This window comes from Scylla paramamosain, chromosome 25, assembly GCF_035594125.1.
Source record: "Scylla paramamosain isolate STU-SP2022 chromosome 25, ASM3559412v1, whole genome shotgun sequence".
NCBI classification, from domain to species: Eukaryota; Metazoa; Arthropoda; class Malacostraca; order Decapoda; family Portunidae; genus Scylla; species Scylla paramamosain.
Window position 1 is genome coordinate 1637757 of NC_087175.1, and position 22244 is coordinate 1660000.

General features: G+C 50.9%; 1 protein-coding gene across 3 annotated transcripts in view; it reads right to left on the minus strand.

The window, feature by feature from the left end:
• Nucleotides 1–839: 839 nt before the first annotated feature.
• The window catches only part of LOC135113416 (uncharacterized), a 22959-nt gene continuing 1554 nt past the window's right edge, over nt 840–22244 (minus strand). Inside the window, exons 3-18 of one of the 3 annotated variants that reach the window (XM_064028673.1) lie at nt 22077–22217; nt 21603–21784; nt 19718–19955; nt 19068–19234; nt 18256–18692; nt 16740–18147; nt 13701–16569; nt 13210–13398; nt 12748–12941; nt 11926–12241; nt 11390–11580; nt 10815–10966; nt 10020–10373; nt 9757–9863; nt 8762–9582; nt 840–8481 (exon numbers count right to left, since the gene is read on the minus strand). In XM_064028673.1, the coding sequence (XP_063884743.1) occupies nt 8200–8481; nt 8762–9582; nt 9757–9863; nt 10020–10373; nt 10815–10966; nt 11390–11580; nt 11926–12241; nt 12748–12941; nt 13210–13398; nt 13701–16569; nt 16740–18147; nt 18256–18692; nt 19068–19234; nt 19718–19955; nt 21603–21784; nt 22077–22217 (8048 nt within the window). In that variant the 3' untranslated portion in view covers nt 840–8199. Of the gene's footprint in view, nt 8482–8761; nt 9583–9756; nt 9864–10019; nt 10374–10814; nt 10967–11389; nt 11581–11925; nt 12242–12747; nt 12942–13209; nt 13399–13700; nt 16570–16739; nt 18148–18255; nt 18693–19067; nt 19235–19717; nt 19956–21602; nt 21788–22076; nt 22218–22244 lie in introns of all 3 variants that reach the window. The other 2 variants (XM_064028674.1, XM_064028672.1) reach the window with 2 other exon arrangements.

Below are 22244 nucleotides of genomic sequence, written 5' to 3' on the forward strand. Positions count from 1 at the left end.
ATTCACCGCAGTAATAGTGTTAATTTATCACTTTGCTGTGGAAGCGAGTGCAGGTAACTAACTTATGGCCATGATTACCACGCACTGTAATCCAGTCACGATCCATAGTTCAACCACATTTACATTTTAACGTCACTCAGTGCATCCTCAGCCTCACAACCTCACCACATATTCTGAAACACTTCCGCGCCGCATCTCCACTACATTCAAAAGTCTAGTTGAAGTGACGTTTTTTTTTTTTGTTTTTTTTTTTTTGTTCTAGTGACAGATTAACAATATTTCTACATGACGAACAGGAGAAACACTTGAGAACGAGGCTGATGATCTGTGGCCTTTGAAAACAGTCGTGGCAAGACAACAAAGCACTTTACTCACCCTTAGTATTTTCAGAGAGAGAGAGAGAGAGAGAGAGAGAGAGAGAGAGAGAGAGAATTAAGACCATGCATAACTGATGGCCTATATATTGTATGATGTCCCTGTATTCCTTCCTTCCACTCTCCATGGCACACACACACACACACACACATGCACACACGTTGACAAGGAAAGAACACCAAAAATTTAACAGGTGAAGAGTAATAAAGACATGCAAAAATAGTATTATACATAGAAAAAAATATATCAGTGGAGTGTGTTGTCTGAGAAAGTGACGTGTGCAAATAATATACATAGACTTAAGAAAAAAAAAAAGAAAGAAATATATGTTTATAATTTGGTATCAAAAGGCAGATCACAAACTTAATAACTTAATTCAATCCTGTAAAACTACATATAGGTTAATCAGTAGGTACACACACACACACACACACACAAAGACAGACAACTAAAAGAAATACATATCCATTCTTCATTTTATTGTATGAAAAAGTAAGGAGCTTTGAATCTATAACATTATAATAGTAATGATAGTTAAATAACCATACATCCCTCCATTTGATTTTCTGTAATATACACTATATACACAACCTTATGTACATATTATATACACTCAACACCAACAATATATTACTCTGGGTGAGGCTTTTCTAAAACATTCTGTCAACAACACCAGAAAAAAAAAAAAGGATAATAATAAAGATGAGCTAACCTGGCTCCCTCCACATCAAGTTTATAAGGCCTAGGGTCTACCCTTTACCTGACAGGGGCAATGGGAGGGGACTGAGTGTGCCAGTGAGGTGGTCAGGGGGGCAGGTATCCAAACACACCCCTCCATGTATGTACAGTCTGGACCACAAATTATGTAAACTCACGTCGCCTTGCTGTTCTGTGTCTTTCTGCTGGCAATCTCGTGAAATATGACGAGTTGTTACCAGATCACTGTGAGGACTGAAGAAAGACACGGCACAGTTAGGTACCCTCATGTCACCTCTACTGTCGTCTCTCAGTCCTAAGGTTGTGTGATCTGCCGGCACTCGTGAAACCTGACGAGTTATTGCCAGTAGATTCAAGTTAAGACTGAGAGACACAGCACAGGGGAGGGTGTGGCAGGCTAACCTAACTCCTGGCCTCAACTGTACTATCAGAGATGAGAGTTAGTGCAATAACAATATGAACCTTTGCCAGTACATCATTGGAACATCATGAGTGTGTGTGTGAAGGCATCTGTGTCACATGATGAAATATATATGAATGAAGTACAAAACACACTTTTCCATGTTCCCTTTCCAGTGTTTTAGGTGATTGGGTTATTTTAACACATCAGTATGGCTGGTACGTTAAGGGACTACCACATGTAAGCTTAACGGCTTCTTGCAGCTTCCCTTGTGTTCTTACGTTGTCTTTTACTTCACTAGCGGCACAACCAAAGCAGGAAAATTATCAAAAGTTTCTTCACCATGACCAGAACAAGAATACTACACCTGTCTGTTTGTCTGTCTGTCTATCTGTTGGGTGGAATTGTGATGTCTAAGATATGTTCCATCTTTTACAGGTTCTACGGTATCTCCCCACCACAGTTAATACAATGGGCATGTCAGAGTAACATCCCTTATAATGCAAGTCCACATTGGGTATTAAAAGATGAGAATGACTTTTGTTGTTAATTTCCTGAGTGTATATAAACAATAATTAAGGCAGGTACTACATCATTTTGTGTCAAGACGTTGTCAACATTTGGAACTGAGGGTGAAAAGTGACTTGGCAAACAATCTGTACGTATTTCTTTGTTACTTTTTTATCGGATATGTTTGGTGGATTCAAGACTTTCAACCAAGCTGTCTAAGTCTGTACCGGTTGCAATGTTATATCCTCCACCACAAAATTCTTATGTACAATACCAAAAAAAAACAGTAATCTCACAACCCAAGATCAAAAATGTACCATCACATTGGCTTTGACACGGCCAATCCGGTTCTCTCTCGACACGGTGGAAAGCAAGACATGGGAACGATACAATAAGTTAATGATCCATGTACTGATTCTCTGAAAGGGGGGGATCTAGACTGGCCTGGCCACCACAGCCACACTGCACTACCACCACACTGCTGTCCACACCCCCAAGCCACTCCACCATTACCACACCACTCTCTCTCTCTGTCACTCTCATATACACATACACACAAATGAGAATTAACTTATGGAAGGTAAAATAAAAAATGAAATTGATATTCAATGTAAATAAAACAGAAAGAAGGAAGTTTCTCTCATGAAGCACAACTGACCCTCCCTAACCTGTGTGTGTTGAATGGGTGTGGCTGGAGTGTGCTGTGCTACTGAGTGTGTTTGTGTGTGTTCCCAGCCTCTTGATAGCACCTTATGAGGGCCTAATGCTTTACTGTGTGTGTGTGTGTGTGTGTGTGTGTGTGTGTGTGTGTGTGAGATGTGTTTGTTACCAATGAACACATTATTTCAGGTCAGGAAGCAGCAGCAGTAGCCTTGTGAGTGTTAAACCTGTGTGTCTGTGTCAAGGAGATACACAACACACTGCACTCAGGCCACGGACTCTGCTGAAGGAACTTGACTCACCCGAACTGCCAATTCCTCACATCCTCATTCACTGACTGTCCTACATCCCTGTCTTGTCTTGAAAGGTGTGGCAGATTTAGTGTTTGTGTGTTTAAAAGATACCAAGAGTGGATTCTGGTGGTGAGAAAACAGAAGGAAGCAGGATGTCTGTTTCTGTAACATTTCAATAGTGAGTCTTCCTCTCTGTCAAAACATTAGAGAAATAAAGATCTTCTTCAACTGTGTTTCCTCACCACCAAAATCCACTCACCAGTCTAATCTCTACAATAAGGTACCATACTGTACAAATAAACTGGTATCTTACAAATAATCACAGGTTTTGGTGGGAATAGACAATTTGCTGCACCTTCTAAAAACAGGAAAGCACACATCAGTCAGCGAGAGCATCAGGCAATGACAGTATTACCATCACACGGCCTCAAGTGACCGGGCCAGAGTGCGTGCTGGTGAGTGCGGCATCAAGAACACATTTGTGGCCAAGAAGCAGAGAAACGGTTCATACATTTAACCCAAGGAGAGAAAAACACGTATCTCTAACCCGGGAAGGAAAAAACACATCCGTAGCTCAAGAAGAGGAGAAAAATCATATATCTATCTGAAGAAGAGGGAAAAAACATTATCTCTAACTTAAGGCGAGGAAAAAAAACATATATATATATAACTTAAGACGAGGGGGAAAAAAAACACATTGCACCCAGCACTCACAGGAATCATACAGCAAAAGCTTGAGAACTCAGTAATAATAATAATAATAATAATAAAATAATAATAATAATAATAATAATAATAATAATAATAATAATAATAATAATAATAATAACAATAGTAATAATAATAATAATGATAATGATAATAACAACAAAAGTGCAGGAGTAAGCCCTCGAGCACAACAGGGATTGATATCACATAAAACACCAAATGAGGAGTGAAGGAAAGGAACACTGCGGCAGCTCTCACGTCCTCTAACCACCTCATTGTTTAGTTATCACAGTAACTCATATAGAAAGTCCATCCGTCGTCTCACGAAATCAATCACTCACGAAATCAATCACTCACTCACTCACTCACTCACTCACTCTCCCAATAAATACTTCATCTCACAAAGGTCAGGTTACAAAACAGGTCGTGTCAGCGTGGGGGCAACGTCAGGTCAAGTTTGGTCACACCATGTTACGCTTGACTGCCACTCGGGGTTCACTGCGGGTCAGTTCGTGTCTGACGGGCGGTGACCTGAGCCCGCCGCCCCCACACCACCGGGTCACTGCAGCGAGGGCCCTGAGAGGCGCCCTCCTCTGCCCTCCGATGCACTAGCACCTCATAACACATGGCATCCTCAAACATTAGGTAAAATAATCTGTTTGGAAACTTTACATTTTACACCCATTTTTTGCTCATAAGCACGCACAGTCACACACATACACACACACACACACATGCACGCACGCACACACCTCCCTGTGCAGTATCAAAGCACCAATGTAACACTAATTTTTCCTGTCTCAAGCAGCTACTATATAACAAGAAACAACTAGAAGCTAAGATCAACTCTCTTGGCCGTCACCCTCACCTGAATGTTTGTACATAGCCTAGTGTTTATGCAAGTCTGCTAGAGCATGAGAGTGCTTAATATTATGTGTATGCATGTATAACTGCTTAGGTAAATGTGCTTCTAAATGAAAATATGGAATATCCCTTATTTGTATACAAACATTCCATATTCTGAATAAACAAGACTAAGGAGAACAAAACGCTAGGATGAATCTGTTCCCTGCGCCGGCACGGGTCGGCGAGGGACCATCTCGTGGCTTTACAACCTGGGCAGCTTCACGTGACAGGTAAGGAACACTGCAATGCACCCTGACTCAGCAAAGACCACAGCCTGCCCTCCCTCCATCCCTGGCATGGTGCAGAGGCCCTCCCTGCGCCCGCCACGAGGCACGATTACTCCGGTGAGAAGGATCGTGGGAGGAAGGGACAATATTGCACGGAAAAGAGGACAAGATCACCACTAAGTGTAGAGCAAAGAAGCCGTAAGCTACGAACTATTAAAAACTGTCTGCTACGGAGTGCTATCTTCTCTCATCCCGAACCCCTCCAGGAGCGGTGCGGCCGTGCATGCGTCAACCCTCGCCTCTGAAACACCTGCTTCTGAAAACCCCCCACACTTGAGATCCACTCGCCCGACAGTTTCCTGAAATCAGCGCTAATGTGTAATGCCTTTTATACACCACCGTTGCACAGTACAATTTTTATCCAGCACGTGAAAGAATGGCTCATAGTGTTCTTCAATCACAGCTCTTCATTCGGTAGGAAAATATTGAACTATTTGAGGACGACAATGACGTCTCGCTTCACAAGTCACGCGGGAATCGCGCTTCAGTTGAGTGGAAGCAGCAAGGCAAATGTGGAGAGCTGGCTTCTTCTGGCTCTGGCTTAATACTGCTGTCCTTACTTCATGGCTTCTCTTCACCTCATCTCACACATACACACACACACACACACACACACACACACACACACACACACACACACACACACACACACAAAACTGAGTAAATTAGATGAGGCATAAGCTGAATCCAAGTGAAGCAGTGCAATGTTTGGCTGGCACTGTTAGTTGTTCAGCACAAGGTTTCACAAGTTCTTCGTTAATTCAGGTTCGAACACACTTAGTAACGCATCCCCTGAGAAAATATCCTAAAATAAAATAAAAAATAAATAAATCATATACCACTGACAATTTCACAGGATTTTCTTCTTGATAAACACACACAGAGACACACATACACACAGACACACACCAACTTGATGACAACTGCCACGCGACACAGTCCTCGGAGAACATTTACGATATGACAGGAATACAAAGGCAATGAACTGGGCTCTTTGCCACTCAGCGGGGACACAGTGATCTCAGTGGCGCCCTAAATTCCTAAACTCTCCTAACCTCCTGGTGTTGTTCTCTCACAAATGAAGTCAGCCACCCAATTTTAAATACATTGAGGAAACTTGGATAGAAACACACACACATATATCAAAATACAGGACCCTATGACAAGCTTTCTGTTGTAATACTTTATACTTCAGTTAGATAATATATAAAGGGGATATCTTTTCTTTTTTTATTGTTTCGTTTTCCGATTCGATTTATGGAAATAAAATAAAACCTGAGAACTTGAAGCACTCCATCTGATTACATTAAAAACGGTACCTCTCTCTCTCTCTCTCTCTCTCTCTCTCTCTCTCTCTCTCTCTCTCTCTCTCTCTCTCTCTCTCTCTCTCTCACAATATCACGGGGAAAATAAAAAAGATGTCACACTTGAGGGACACCTGATGCAGCAGGATGCTCACTCCACCACAAATGAGATGCTGCATTATCACCAAACCCAAACACTCAATATTAAAAACAAAACTCCTTGTAAAACACACACACACACACACACACTCAGGATCTCCCTATTACACCTGCTTATTTTGTAACCTGCAGGTGACTTATATCATACAAATTAACAGTCTTCCTTTCACACTGCCACACACACACACACACACACACACACGTAGGAGGAAAATAATAATAATGATAAAAACCAGCTCAAACAGACATGAAACAAATGACATATTCATCGTGACTCCATTTCACATTACTAAACACACACACAGGGAGGAAAAAGATGATAATAATAATAATAGATGAAACAAGCAGACTCCTCCATTTGGATACAGTAGTTGGCAGTCACCTCAACCACCAGCAGCGCCCAGTCAACACTCACACTGGCAGGCGAGCAACTGGGCCTTGAACACAAAAACACTGGAATGACAAGGTTTGAGTCTGGAAAATAACACAGTATCCCCTCCAGCTACAGGGGTGGGGAGATGGGGAGGACCAGGAGGAGGAAGAGGAGGAGGAGGAGGAGGAGGAGGAGGAGGAGGAAGGGGGACTTACCTCACACCACCCTCAGGTAAGTACTTATCAAGATCATGAGGGTAATAACTCTTCCTATTATCTCAAGTTGGCTAGGGGTGCCCACCATCACCACCACCACCACTGCATCATGTGTGTGAGGGAGTGTTTGTGTCACACCCCTGCCTTCACTCTCCACAGACACCCTGGGGACTGCAAAAAACGGACTAATTCCCCATGCAGGGCCCTGGAGACAAGAACAAGCCTCGGTCTGCACCTTTCATACTGCTAATGTGAGAAGGGACTCATGTAACTTGCCTAACCTTAAGTACAAAGAGCTAATGAGAAGATCTGAGGGCGGGCTGGGTTAGGTATTGTGTGTGTGTGTGTGTGTGTGTGTGTGTGTGTGTGTGTGTGTGTGTGTGTGTGTGTGTGTGTGTGTGTGTGTGTGTGTGTGTGTGTGTGTGTGTGTGTGTGTGTGTGTGTGAGTCCTGCCAGTGGTGTGGGGAAGGCTTCAGGGGCTGCCTTCAGTGAGTCCTTTGCTAGACAACACACTCCTTGCAACGAGAGGTAGTTCTGAGCCGCTGTGTGTGTGTGTGTGTGTGTGTGTGTGTGTGTGTGTGTGTGTGTGTGTGTGTGTGTGTGTGTGTGTGTGTGTGTGTGTGTGTGTGTGTCAATGTTCACTATTTACAACACACCACAAAATGTCTGTGTTGTTGTGTGTTCCTTTGTGCAAGCTACACTACTAAGGAGTTGTTTTGGCCAATGAGGGACGTGGCAGCCTAGCATGTATTGGATTCAAGTCTTGCCTAAACCAAATTTCTCCAGAACTGACCTGCTTTGTATTGTTGCAAATAGAAAAATTATATTACACACGGAAGCACATGAAGTACAGGGCTGAGAAACTTGTGATTTGTTCTGCCGCGCCCTCACCCCGCAGGGAGGACAGGCAGCGACCGGTGGTGCAGAGAGCCACGATTGGGTGAGCCGCACGGGGCACACACTTCCCTCTGGCCTCCCTGTGCTGGCTCACAATGGCGCCGCACACACCGCCTCCCCACACACACACTACCCAGTGCCCGGCTGGCTTGACATTTTCTGTAAATCTTTAGTCTTAAAAATATCACCCAAGGGTGGAGCTTCAATCACAAGCTGAGGATATACTCATTCTTCCATCACAGGATGCACAAATCAAATAAGCCATGTGAAAAATTATGAACTAGTATAAAACAGGAACGTCCTGTGAGCGACCCAGAAAACACAGGACACACAGGACCTTGGCTATGTATAAAACAGTGATGTGCAGACGCGCGGCCACGCAGCGCACCCAGGAGCTACACCTCAGCCCCCAGGTCCTGCACGGCTCCCTGGGCCACAGGCACGAACCTGTCATCAATCTGTACCAGCAAGATGGAGCGGTCTACGTGGGAGCGGAAGCGTGGGTCGGGGTGGTGGGGGGTCCAGGTGTGCACCACAGGGCCCTCCATGCCCTCCACTGGCACCCAATGGCCCCAGAAGCTCCGGCCACCGCGCTTCCTCATGCCCTCATCCGGCCACAGCACGTCGATGCGCCGGCCAAGGTTGAGGGTGTCATACACCTGGTTGGCGTCAATGATCTGTGCAGGAAGACAGGTTGTGGTGTGACTGCCGTGTGGTAAGTGTGGTGAGTGTGACCTGTGTACTACTGGAAATTTTACAGAGCATGGCATGTTATTACTACCACACAGTTTGCTACTCATCTTTCCCCCTGGATTACTAATTCTGCTATTTATATATGCATAGTAATGACTCAAACAAAGAATGAAAAGTTAATCAATATGTGAAACATTTGTCCTCATCTACAGTTGCATCCACCAAGGTGGTGGTGGTGGTGGTGGTGGTGGTGGTGGTACTCACCCTGACGCGCTGGATGTGTCTGTCAGGTGGGGGTGGCGTGGTGAACTTTTCCTCAGGGTCCTCCTGCAGGGTGGTGCAGTCCTCCCTGGGGCCAGTGCTGTCCCAGGCAGCATCCCGCACATGAGTCTCCCTGGGACCGGGCGGCACAGCAGGCGCCACATCCCGGGCAGGGGTGGACAGGGAGGAGGATGGGGTGCTGCGGCTGCCGGAGGGCAGACCCTGGCGGGACGTCCTCTTCTCCCCGCCGGGCAGGGACCCCTCCCGGCCCCCTGGCAGGGAGGCCTCCCGTCCGCTGTGGAAGGACTCCCGCGTGCTGTGGAGGGAGGACTCCCTGCCACTGTGGAGTGAAGACTCCCGCATGCTGTGGAGGGAAGGCTCCCTGCCGCTGTGCAGGGAGGGCTCCCGACCACTGTGGAGGGAGCCTTCCCGCCCGCTGTGGATGGACCCCCCATCCCGCCCCCCGTGCAGGGACGGCTCCCGGCCGCTCCACTCCCGGTCCTTGCTACTGGCGGAGCCCTCACTCAGGCCGTCACGGTCCCTGGGATCCAGGCGGCCCAGGCTAGTGGTGGTGTCCCACAGCAGGCCGGCCATGCTGGCCAGGGTGGAGGTGGATTGTTTGTTGGCACGGCCCCCCACCAGGGAGGACACGTCGCTCACAATGGAGCCCCGGTTGGCCTGCAGGGAGCCCCGCGAGAGGGAGCCACCCCGCCCCAGGCTGCCATGCCCCAGGCTGCCCGTGGCCGTCACCAGGCTCAGGCCGCCCACCTGGGAGCCATCCTGGCTGCCCCCGGACCCCAGGCTGGCCGGCACCGTGGTCAGCACTGCAAGGACACACTCATTACCACTCACCACTCTCCCTCCTGGTCAGCACCACACCACACCACTCTGCTGCCATGTCTGGCTTCCAGTATGGTCATATATGATCACCTTTTCTGCTCAGGCAATGAAGGCAGGAAGTAATCAGTGGCAATACAATCACAGGTGTGGAAGCTCACCCTGGTGGAGGGGAATGTTGGGGTGGTGGGGCTCGGTGGCTCGGCTACACTCGTCATTCAGGCCAGAACTCCCACTGGAGCAACCCTCGCCGCACCGCTGCCGCACCCTGCCGGACCAACACAGGCTCTCCTTCACTGCTCGTCGGTGTACACATGTCCAGTGCACCACCTCCCAACACACAACTTTAGACATCATGATACAGCTTCACTCAGCCCTCTCCTCACTACTGCACTCATTCACACACACACACACACACACTCACCTCTTCCACACCCCAATCAGCGTCTCCTTGATGAGGGTGAGGCTGATGGGGCGGCCACAGATGGCGTTGATCTGCTCGTTGGTGTTGCTGTAGGAAGTGGTGAGGGGGGACACATAGATGGGGTATCCGATGGGCTGGTCGCAGGAGGAGTTGATGATGTTCCGAAGGGCCTGCTTGGCATTCTGGATGGAGCCTCTCTCAGGGTTCCGGTTGCGCAGGTACACAAGCTCCTGCTGCTGTCCCGCCCACAGGCCCCGCACGCACTCCCGGTTCACCTTGATCACACGGAAGGACAGGTGGCGCTTGTTCAGCATGATGATCTTGTACTCATCTGCCCCGTCGTCCATCACGTGCCTGGCGGTGGTGGTGAAGGTGGTGGTGAAGGGGAGGTAGTGGTAGTGGTGGTGATGGTTATGTGTGACATTGGTGGTGAAGGGGAGTAGTGGTAGTGGTGGTGACAGTAGTGGCCAAATCTACTTCTAATAACATTATGACACTTAATCCTTCACTTCATTAACCCTTCATTAACAAGAAATATTGAGTTAAAGCTTGATAAAGTTTGATTTACAAGAGACAGGAAGGAACTGGTTCTTAAATACAGTGGTGCATGAATGGAATAAACTCAGCAATCAGGTTTTCAGCGCTGAGTCATTAGAGAGCTTTAAAAAAGACTACAAATTTATGGAAGATGATAGGTGGAGATAGAGAGGCATGTGTCGTACAGGGATTGCCACGTGTAGGCCTGATGGCTTCCTGCACCAACCCTTGTGTTCTGTTTTGTTTGGTGTGCAATACCTGAGGGCAAGGAGGGAGGGCTTGCCAGACAGCACAGCATTGCGCCAGGTTGGGTCACCCTCATGGGAGATGACCAGCTGTGACTCGTGCTCCAGGATGGCATTGTACAGCGACTCATGGTTGTCATACTCGTCAGGAAGCATGAAGTGGTCCTGCAGGGAGAGGGATGAGGGGTGAGTACAGGGCAGCATGTAAGGAAAGACTGATGAAGGGAAGATGAAAAGAAAAATGTGAACACTGGAAAAAAATATGAAAACAAGTACACACACATGAGGATGAGAAGAAAATGATTGGAAAGATAAAAATAGAATGAATAGAAGACAAAAAAAGATGAGTTTGGACACATAAATTAACTTTTCACACACTGACACCATGCCAGCACCCACAGTTCGTCCCCTGTCCCTCTGTCCCTTCACACTTCACCTACCTTCGCCCTTCACCCTGTCCCTCTGTCCCTCACCCTCCATCCTGCCATCACACACCATGCCAGCACCCCCGCCAGTTACTCCTAGCCTCACCCCATGCTGTCCCTATCCCCTTGAGCCTTCAGCCTTCAGCCAGCCTCACTGTCTCACCTGATGTAGCTTCAGACTCATCCTCACACCAGGAGCCACCACCTTCCTCAGCAGCTCCATGTCAGAGAAGACCCACTCGTCCCGCATGGAGGTGATGCGGAAGTCTCCCTTGAACAGTGTGTGCAGGCCGTGCAGAAAGAACTCCACGCTGGACATGGCGTTGTGTGAGGCAGCCCACAGCGCGCGTCTCCCTGCAGGAAAGGGTGGGGAGTTTTACGAGCTTGTTTTGTATGTGTGTGTGGTGCCATGCCTGTGCTGCCCTGTATGGGATAGCCAGCCTGATGCATAGATAGATGGTGTGTGGAACAGTGAAATTTGCAATGATGCTTGAAGGGAAGAGAAAGGTGCATTCAAAAGGAGTAAAAAAGGAAAAAGAGAGAGAAAAGAAGAAGAATAAGAAGGTACATTCAAAAGAAGTAAAAAAGAAAAAGAAGAGAGAACAAGAAGAATAAGAACATGAACAAGAAGGTAAGAAACAAGCAGATAGATAAAGAAGACATCTACTGCCCACAGACACAAGGTTATCAAAGCCTCACCCAGCAGACTAAGAGCCAGGCAGAGGGAGATGAGCTGAGACTCCCTCCCACTCTCCAGGGGCTCCTCTCTCTCCTCCGGGTGCTCACTCTCCCTCCTGGACACGCAGTACACCACCCATTCATGGTACACATTGCAGAAGCTGTTGCGGGTAATGCCGGACTCCTTAAAGTCGTAATCCTCATCAATGTTGAGGTTGAACATTGGGTCCAGGTCCACAAACTTCTTGTCCCGTGTGTGGGCCAGCGAGGCGTCGATTTCTGCCTTCTGCAACCAGTCCCGCAGGCGACTCGACCTCACCGTGTAGAAGATGATGCTCTGTAGAGTAGATTGTCATCATTATTACTATTTTCTACATGAGGGGCACTGATCAGGGACAACGAAAGTGTGAAAAAATAGGCCTACAGTAACATTCCCTAAAGAGAGGCCAAAAAGGATCACCCAAAATTGAAGGATAAGTGTCTTGAAACCTCCCTTTTGAAAGATTTATAGGAATTGAAAGGTTAGGAGTGCCTGGTGTGGGAGAGGCTTACAGGGACTGCCACATGTAGGCCTGACGGCTTCCTGCAGCTTCCCTTATTTTGTTCTGAAGGATCTCTGGAATACTAAAGGAGAGGGTTTAAGGAACACTAGGATGCCATGACTGTAGGGAAGCTTGGAGTCTCTTCAGGAAATTTGTAAGGAAAAAGACACAAAGGATTTTAAAGAAAGGAGATGAGTGAAAAAGGATATCTTGTGGTGAATGAGAAGAGAGCTTGGAGTTTTAACAAATGAGTGTAAAGGTCATTAATCCCTCGTCCACGCAGGAGTCCACCACGCCTCACCTTCACGTAGTAGGTAATGAGAATCTTGCGGAGTTCAAATATCTGGAGCATGGAGGCGGCGGAGTTGTCTGAGATGGAGTATCCCTCGAGGACGTACTTTGTGGCGGTGACCTCCCAGGCGAGCCACCGTTGGTTGAAGGCTGCGTTGGCACTCAGCAGGTGAGGCAGATGGCCTGGCTCACAGCAGCAACACCCTGGGGCCACACACACACACACACACACACACACACACACAGTTATATGCAAGTGAATTATGGTTTGTTGGTGTGACACGTGCATTAAAAACTTTCAAAGACTCTTAAGTTGGAGTAAAAGTTTTTTTTATTGATATTTGATGCATTTTCATTTTTTTTTTTTTTTATTAATATTTTAAAATTTTTATTCACAAACACAAATTATGAACAACCACCACCACCACCACACACCACCACTACCTCCACAAGACTAGCCACACGTGCTCACCTGCGTCCTCCTCCACGCCCTCTGAGATGGCCTCCACCTCGCGCTGCTGGCAGTAGGTGCCACGGAACTCAAGGCCTCGCATCTGGAAGGTGACCAGACCGTTGCCCAGCTCGATGACGTGCACCAAGCAGTTGAGGTAGTCTGACGCCAGCACGAAGCAGTCCCCCTGCCCCACCACGCCCCACCGCCCTGCACCCACACCCACAGAAACACAGGTTAGGCACAAGGAAGAGGAAAGGAGGCACACAGAGCAGTGGTTATTACAAGGTGTTTTATTCTTTTTATATAGCAGGTGATCTGACCAAAAGCAATAAAAATGATTGGAAAAGATGTAATAAAAGGGCCCAATGAAGGTGCTGCTCCTTAAAGGCAGACTGAAGAGAACAATGACTGAAGAGAAGGAAAAGAGAATAAATGACTAACTGAATGACTGAATATTTGCACAACAGCAGGATGAGGAGGAGTCTGAAGAGCAGGACAGCAAAACTCACCCAGCATGAGGTCCCCACACAGGGAGTGCTGCAGGGAGCGCGTCAGGTGCTCATAGAAGATGGAGTTGAGGTTGTTGTCGTCCGAGCCGGGGTTGCGCTCCAGGTGCGAGGAGAGGCGGGTGTTGGAGTGGTCCACCCGCTTGGTGTTGTAGTCCCTCTCCCAGAACTTGATGGGGCGGATGTAGGAGGTGATGAAGATGGCCGATCCCAGGATAGGGTTGAGCGGGGTGGAGAGGATGGCAGAGACGGCGGCCTGCACAAACAGCATGGCAGAGTGTGGCACGCTGAAGGGCTGGGCGAAGGCGTGGAAGGCGGAGCCCCAGGTGATCTGCCACGGGGCGATGTAGGTCACGATGAACTTCATCTTGAGGAGGAACTCGTACACGCGGGTGAAGATGATCCCCATCACAAAGTAGTCCACGATGAACGTCTCGGACTTGCCCTTGAAGTCCCACGTGAAGAACAGCTTGGCGAAGGCCAGCGTGAGGTACTGGAACTGCGGCTGAGAGTACACGCTGCGCAGGCACTTGACGCCGCACACCACGGTGATCAGCGTGCCCACGTTCACCCCAAACTTGCGCACCAGGATGGGGGCGTCTTTGGTTAAGGCACACAGGAACAGCAGAGGGTACACCACGTTCTTCTCCAGGATGCACAGCCACACGTACAGCCGCTCGAACCACATGATCTTGGCGGCGTCGTACACCTCAAACTGGCTGTACTCGTGGGAGCGGCACACGGGGTGGGCCACGCACAGCCAGGGCAGCTGTTTCCTTAGCTGGGGCACCACATAGTGAGTGAGGAAGCCCAGCAGGCTGGCAAAGATCCACAAGCCAGTGAAGAGGTTGGGGCCGTCCCCATCCAGCAACACAGTGAACACGGTGCTGGAGTGGATGGCAAAGATGAGGACGGCAGTGGCGGTGCAGGTGATGGCGTCATGAACCAGCCGAGAGTGCACCGTGCCCCGCAGCTTCTCCGGCAGAGGGTCCGTCAGCTCGTCCGCCTCCTGGGGGGGCTGGGGCGCGTCGGAGCCTCCCTCCCGCCGCAGCTCTTCGGGCCACATGTGCTGCTGGATGAGGCGCCACAGGGTGGTGGGGTCAGAGGTGGAGCGGCTGAGGTGGTAGCTGAATGCCACTGCCAGGCCACAGAAGATGGAGTAGAGGATGTGCTGCGTCTGGGCCTCCTTCTCCCTCAGGCCGCCGTAAGCAAAGCCAAACAGGAAGAGGACGGTGAGGAGGGAGCGGCCCACACAGTACAGTGCAGACACCAGGCTGGTGGTGGCGTTGCCGCCGAACACGTGGATGTCTGTCTGCTCCAGCAGGTACATGAGGAAAGTGTTGATCTGCGGCAGCAGGCCCAGGCTGAAGATGAGCGGGAAGAACAGCACAAACAGCAGCAGCACGTCCCGGCACTGCTGCAGCAGGCCCGGATTGGTGAAGTCCAAGCCGTACAGCACGAACTGCACCCGCTCCCCACCACCATCCAGGTACAGTTGCAGCAGCAGGATGAGGCTGCAGCACAGCACAAAGTACACCGACCTGCTGTACAGCACCACGCGGTTGTAGCCATGCGTGGGCGAGGCGGCATCAGGCTGCACACTCTTGAACAGGGAGTACTGGCAGCTGCCCATCACCAGGCAGAAGAACAGCACGTCCTGCTCCCGGTAGAAGTCCCGCTGCAGCACCAGGCAGCCCAGCACGCCCACCAGCACGGCCAGGAACACACAGGCCATGTTCTCCCATACGGTCACATTACGGTCCAGCAGCGCCAGCAGGAACAGGCGGTCGAAGCGCACCCTGACGGAGGTCTTGCCGCACAGGCGCAGGCGGTAGTAGTGGAGGGTCTGGGGGGCTGGCGTGGGGAACTTGAGCTTGCTGGAGGCCAGGGCCAGGTCCACGTCCAAGCTGCGGCCCTGCAGGCTGATGGTGTCCATCACCTCCGAGGTGATCACCCCGCGCGTGCGGTTGCTGGAGCGCCGCCGCTCAAAGAACGCGTTGGTGAACAGGTGCAGCGGGTTGTGGGGCGCCCCGATGCTCAGCAGCTGCAGGTGGTGCCGCGTCTCGGAGGACAGCAGGGGCAGGTCCCGCCCGCCCCGCGGCCCCACACCCACCAGGGGGATGGGGATGGGAATGGGATTGGGATCTCCAGCACCCTCCAGGCCACTCCGGTCCGGGTCCCGCCCGCCGGAGACTGGGGGACAAGAGCCCCTCCTGTGAGCTACTGCCAGGGCCCCACTGGTGCCCTCAGAGACCGGGGACGCCTGAGAGGCTGGAGCTTTGACAAAGTCTGGCCAGAGTGGGGGAGAGAGGGGGAGGGAGGTGGGAGGGAAGTGGTTGTCTAGAATGATGGTGAGGCCTGAGCACAGGGACATGGAGGAGCTGCTGAGGGAGCTGTCCTCCCGTGCCAAGCCCCCCATGGGCCCCCCAGTGCTGCCGCCACCACTGCCGCCTCTGCTCTGGTTGCTGGAGCCACCGCCGCCGCCACCGCCACCACTGCCGCCGCCGCCGCCACCGCCGTTGCCACTGCCGCCACAGCGCCGCAGCTTGTTGAGCACCCTGGAGTCGCTGACGGGCGCCACGCTGGAGGCAGTGCTCACGCCGCGGTCGTTGAAGGTGTAGGTGAGCCAGTTGCCCTGCTCGTCCTGGAAGCAGTGCACTGCGCCGTCACTGGTGTCCTCATGGGAGAAGGCCAGGTGGGTGCCGGGGGACAGCGGCGGCACGCCCTCCGCAGGGGACGCACACTCCATTGCCCCACCACCACCTTCGGGTCTCTTGTCTGGAGGAGGGCCTCTGTGGGGCCGGCTACTGCCGCCCTCATCCCCACTGTCCCCCCCACCCCCGCCACGGCCCATCCAGGAGGACAGCAGCCTCTGAAACACAAAGTGCATGTAAACACCACACTGCCATACCTCACCCTGAAGCCTGACACTGACAACAGCAAAGCTTCTCAGGAAGTGACACACCTACACTAGTTCAGCAGAGAAGAGAGGCACGAGTGACACACAAGCATGACAGTCACAAGCAGAGGTCCTGCACTTACCTGTGACCCCTTGTGGGTTCTGCTGGAGCCCTCATGGTGGTGGTGGTGGTGGTTGTGTGACTGGTGTTGGTGGTGGTGCTGCTGCGGCTGGTGTTGGTGGTGGTGTGGGGATGAATGGGTGGTGGTGAGGCTGGTGGTGGGGAGGGCAGTGGTGAGAGTGGTGGTGAGGAGGGTGGATATGTCTTGGGGGGCTTCACTGGGGGTGGTGGGGGGGGAGGAGGACGTGTTGTTGCCCGCCACGTGCCGCCGCCGCCGCACGGCCGGCTTCCTGTACAGGTGTGTCTCGGCCGGCTGCTCTGAGTCAGCATTGCTGCCGCCGCCACTGCCACCGCCACCACCACTGCTGCCACCGCCACTGCAGCCGCCGCCGCCACCCCCGGCAGTTACGTTGGCCTGTGCCTCAGAGAGCAGCGAGGCACCCTTGACGGTGCTGCTGATGCCACCCTCCTGCTCCAGCCGCTGCTTGAGCACCACCAGCTTCTGGATGTCTCGGTGGCACTGCTGCGGGTCATGCAGGGAGCTGTTCAGGATGTCCAGCAGGCGCCGCACCAGGTCCTCCATGGTCACTGTGGCCTCCCCCCGCCCCGTCCGCTCTCCCTCTCCCGCCTCCTCCACCACCACGCCCTGCCGCCGCTTCTTGGGGATGGCGCCCTGCGTGGCTGAGGCGGAGTGTGTGGGCACCTCCATGGGGCTCTCTGGGGAGGAGCGGATCATATTCCAGCTGTCGTCATCACTCAGCTGGTGCGAGGAAAGCCGGCGGGGGTGCCCGCTACCAGCGCGCGCCACATCTGCTGACTCAGAGTCCGAGTCGCTGTGGAAGAAGAGCCAGTCCAGGCCGGGGCTGGGCGATCGGCTCTCCGCCCCCCGGCCAGCTGCCGCCTCCCCAGGGCTCCTGGTCAGCCTTGTGCTCCCCTCCTCCCTTGGGCTGGCCTGCCGCTCCCCATCGCCGCCAGGGCCACCACAGTGCTCAGGACTGCCCTCCCCGGATGCCCCGCAGTTGCCACCAGTGCCGTCACACCCCAGGGCACCCTGCAGGCTGAGGCGATCGGCCAGGCTGCTGAGGGTTTCATCAGAGCTGCTGGACAGCTTGACGGCACTCAGGGTGTCTGAGCTGCTCTCCTCATCAGCGTACATGTTCTCAAAGGTGAGGGTGCACACCCGGGACATCTCGCCCCCGCCACCCTCCACCCGCGGCCGCTCCCCAAACTTTGAGGTGATGGCAGAGCTGCTGCGGAACACCAGGGGTCGGTAGGCACGGCTGGGGCCCCGCTGGGCATGCTGGGCCAGCCGGGCTGCCCCAGACCGTGCCCGCCGCCCGCCAGACCCCTTTCCCTCCAGGCTCTGGTGGCGGGTCAGCAGGGGAGAGTGGGACCCCTTGGCGGGACCCTCCTCGTCTGTCTCCCCATCGCTGCAAAAGTGGTTAGGGTGACAGCAGTGCCAAGGCTAACATAGCAATACAACAACATACAACTGCTTCAACACTGACAACACTACTGAGGAACAAGCGAGGACCTACCTGTTAGCGGTGCAGCAGGTGGTGGCAGGGGAGCGGTCACAGGGTGAGGGGGTGGTGGTGGTGGCGGTGGAGTTGGAGGAGGTGGTAATGACAGCGCTGGCACTGTTGGCTCTTTCCTCAATCACAGAAATGTTGGCAGCCTCCAGGCCCCATGAGGGCGGCCCCAGCGACAGCTTGCGGCTGTGATGCTGCTGCGGCGGCCCAGGGTGGTGGTGGCGGTGGCGGTGACCTCCCCCACCACTCCCTGACGTCACTGGTGGTGTTGCCTGCTGCTGCTGCTGTTGTTGCTGTTGTTGCTGCTGCTGTTGGTTGTGAGTGTTGTTACTACTGCTACTATTACTGCTGTGGTGGTGACGGTTGTGGTGGTGACTGTGGTGGTGACTATGATGGTGGCGATGATGGTGACGTCTGCTGCTTCCCTCATCACTGGTGATCACCTGTGTGGGGGAGGGGTACTCATCAGGCTGTGTGTGTGTGTGTATGTGTGTGAGAAGAGTGACTACCCTCCCTGTGCTGGGGTGCTCTGAGCCTCTACACACACTCACACCTTCACTGCACCACTCAACACCCACCTCTGACAACTAACTAGAGGTGCTCTCCGTGGCATCACAACAGTAACCAGAGACCAATGAATGAAACACTCACTCCACATATCACCTCTGCACACCTTACCAATCCTCAGTCTCACCTTTCCACTTTCTGACAAACCAGGTTCATGAAGTCAGGAAACAGTAAGGAAAGTGGAAAAAGGAAAGAGAAGCCCCAGCAATCCCCCCACCAGTCCCCAGCAAGCCCCAGTTCCCCACACTTACTTCCAAGCTGACTGGGTGTGATGGGGGCTCAGCAGCGGAGGGAAGGGAGGAGGGAGGGGAGGGGGCTGATGAGGAAGAGCCCCCACCCCCTGGCCCTCCCTCCAACCCTAGGGAGCCCGTCCCCCCGTGCAGGCTGGGACGGTAATGGACACTGCCTCCCTTCTCTCCTGTGTTGATGGGAAGGGATGGAAAGTTGGATTAGTTGTGTTTTTATGGTGCTTGCTTGCTTGCTCTCTCTCTCTCTCTCTCTCTCTCTCTCTCTCTCTCTCTCTCTCTCTCTCTCTCTCTCTCTTACACATCCTTAATTCTCTTTTTCCCTCTCTTTCTCAACCTTTCTTCTTTCTCTCCCACTCTTCCCCCCCTCTTATGCCTGGCCAGTATTCTGAGATGGTCTGCTCTTTCGCCACACCTGTTTTCAAAGATCACTGAGATGATTAGCTGGGTTCTCAAGACTTTCTCCCACTGGTAACGTAGAAATCTTGTTAATCTCCCACTAGAACTGTAAAAACACCCTTGAAAACCTGTGGCACTTCAACTAGAGCCTCTGGAAAGTAGTGAAGGTGCAACAAGCAAATGTTTCATAATAAAGATGCTGACTCTTCTCACACACACACACACACACACACATCCAGACCCTCCCAGCCACACACCTTTGGCACTTTTGGAGTAAACAATATCCACAGAATGGGAGTCACACAGGGAGGTGGTGGCGGTGGCGATGGATCCGACAGAGGCCATGATCCGCCTGAGCCGCTTGTGTCCCCGCCCTGCGCTGCCCCCAATGCTGCCGCTGCTGCCGCCATGCAGGGTGCTGCTCACGGTGGTGGTGTTGTCATCCCCACTACCACCGCTGCTGCCGCCACCGCCGCCACCACACCACGCCACAGACTGTTTTGGTGAGATGGTGTTGTTAGATTAGGTTAGTTTAGGTTAGTGAATGAAAGAATGAGTGAGTGAGTGCATGAGTGATGATGATAGCTTAGGTTAGGTTAGATTAGGTTAAGTTAGGTTAGGTTAGGTTAGGTTAGATTAGGATGGGAGATTCAGTGATTGAAAGAATGGTGATAGAGAGGTTTATGGAGGAGGAGGAGGAGGAGGAGGAGGAGGAGGAAACAAACAAGGAAGATACAGTGATAAGGAGATGAAAAAAAATGATGATGAGAACAGAGGAAAGAAAAACAAGAACAGTAGAACAAAGTGTGTGAAAAGGAAAAAGTAAAAGGTAGAGGTAGAGGAAGAGAAAAAAAAAGAGAAAGAGAAGAAATAGCAAGAAGAAACCTCAATCTGCTTACTTCTAAAAATTTTACCAATGTGTTCAAAGCTTAGTCACTTCAACCACAACCCAAAAAAATATATTCCCCTCATATCTTCAATGACAAAACTGATAAAACACTAAGAGGAACAAATAAAAAACATGCAAGGAAACACAAATAACTCATGCCTCAAGAGAAAAAAAAAGATATTAGCCAGAGAAATACAGAGATGAATTAAAGAAAAGTATTGGAGAGACACAAGAAAGACACTGAAATATTTAACATGACGTCTTGAAAACAAAAGATGGACATTACCCACAGATATAAAGATGGATTCAGCAAAATGTGAAATGAAGAAAGACACACTGAGGAAGACACAGGGGAGACACAGACACACGTAAGACATTAGCCGGAGAAACATACATGGATCCCACTGGACATGTATTGAAAAAAAAGAGATACAAGATACAAGAAAGATAGAAACACAACTCATCTTAAAAAATAAATAAATAAAAATACACAATATATACATGGATTTGACAAGACATGAGTGGAAGGGAGGTACTGAGGGAGGCACAAGGGAGGTGTATTAAAGGAGATTTACAAGTGGTAGGGAGGAATTAAGTGGACATTAGAAGCACACACCAATGCCACGCCACTCAAGACCAGAGGCGTAACACAACAGAACACAAACAGCACAATGGAAGCCTTAAGAAAACAAACTAAACAAAGATGAGACTAAACAGGTGAAACAATACAGATACAACCTTGATAATGGTGCAAGATAAGGACACGTAAAGATAAAGAAGACAATAAATGCACCAAGAAATGCAGCGGAGACATATGGAAGAGAGAACAAGGAAGAACCACAGAAATAAGAGGAGGCATGAAAACAAAAATAATCTTGAAAGTGGTGAAAAGAGGAAGACTTAAAGAACAGAGAACAAGGAAGAACCACAGAAATAAGACGAGGAAGTGTGAAAATAAAAATAACATTGAAAGCAATGAAAAGAGGAAGACTTTTTAAAGAATATCACACCACTTAGACCAAACAAAGAGGAGACATTCAGAGGAAGCAGAAGAGAGAAAGTAGAGACAGAATTTAACACGGACAGAAAAGAAGGAGAGGAAGACAGCACCTGGAAAACCATGCACAGAAGGGAGACTCAGAAGACACAGGACCATAGGAAGAGGGGAAGGTAAGGCAAACACGACAAAAACGCAACAGAGGGACCAATGAGAGCACAGGAAGCACAGAAGATGAGAGAAAATGTTGAAGCACTTTTAGCAAGGAGTGTGAATGCTTGGAGGGGTGTTGGGTGACCTGCGAGTGCTTGGCTATGATGGGGTGGTTCAGCGACTCAGTAATCTCCGCCACGTCTGCCAGCATGATGTCCGACACAGACAGGCCGTACTCCCCTCCATGTGGCCCTGACCCAATGCCCCCTCCGCTGCTGCTGCTCTCTGCTGCGTGAAGAGATTGACATTGTTGATACTGTCGTTGTTTTGTCTTGTTAATCAGTGTTGTTAACAAAATAAGACCACTATCATCTATTGACTACATGACCATCTACCTACATAACACAAGAGTGGCTATGTAGAAAAAGGACTCCCACAGCAAGCCCCACAGCACACACCTACCCTTCATAATGAGACAGTTCTCTACCCTGCACCTGAATGACCCCACAGCACCCAATGCCTCACCCCTGGCCCTTCACATTCAACTGGCACCACTAATAAATTGAGTGAGCATTACCTCTAGTCCTCTTGTCACTTCTGGCGGTGTCCTGGGGATCCCTGGGGGTGCTGGCAGCAGTGGCGGAGGCAGCGGCGGCCTCACACTTGCTGCCCTCCTCACTGCCAGAGCTGTCCTTGTGGTGCACGTCGGCCTTCAGGTCTTGGGGCAAACACAGGGCTCAGGTAA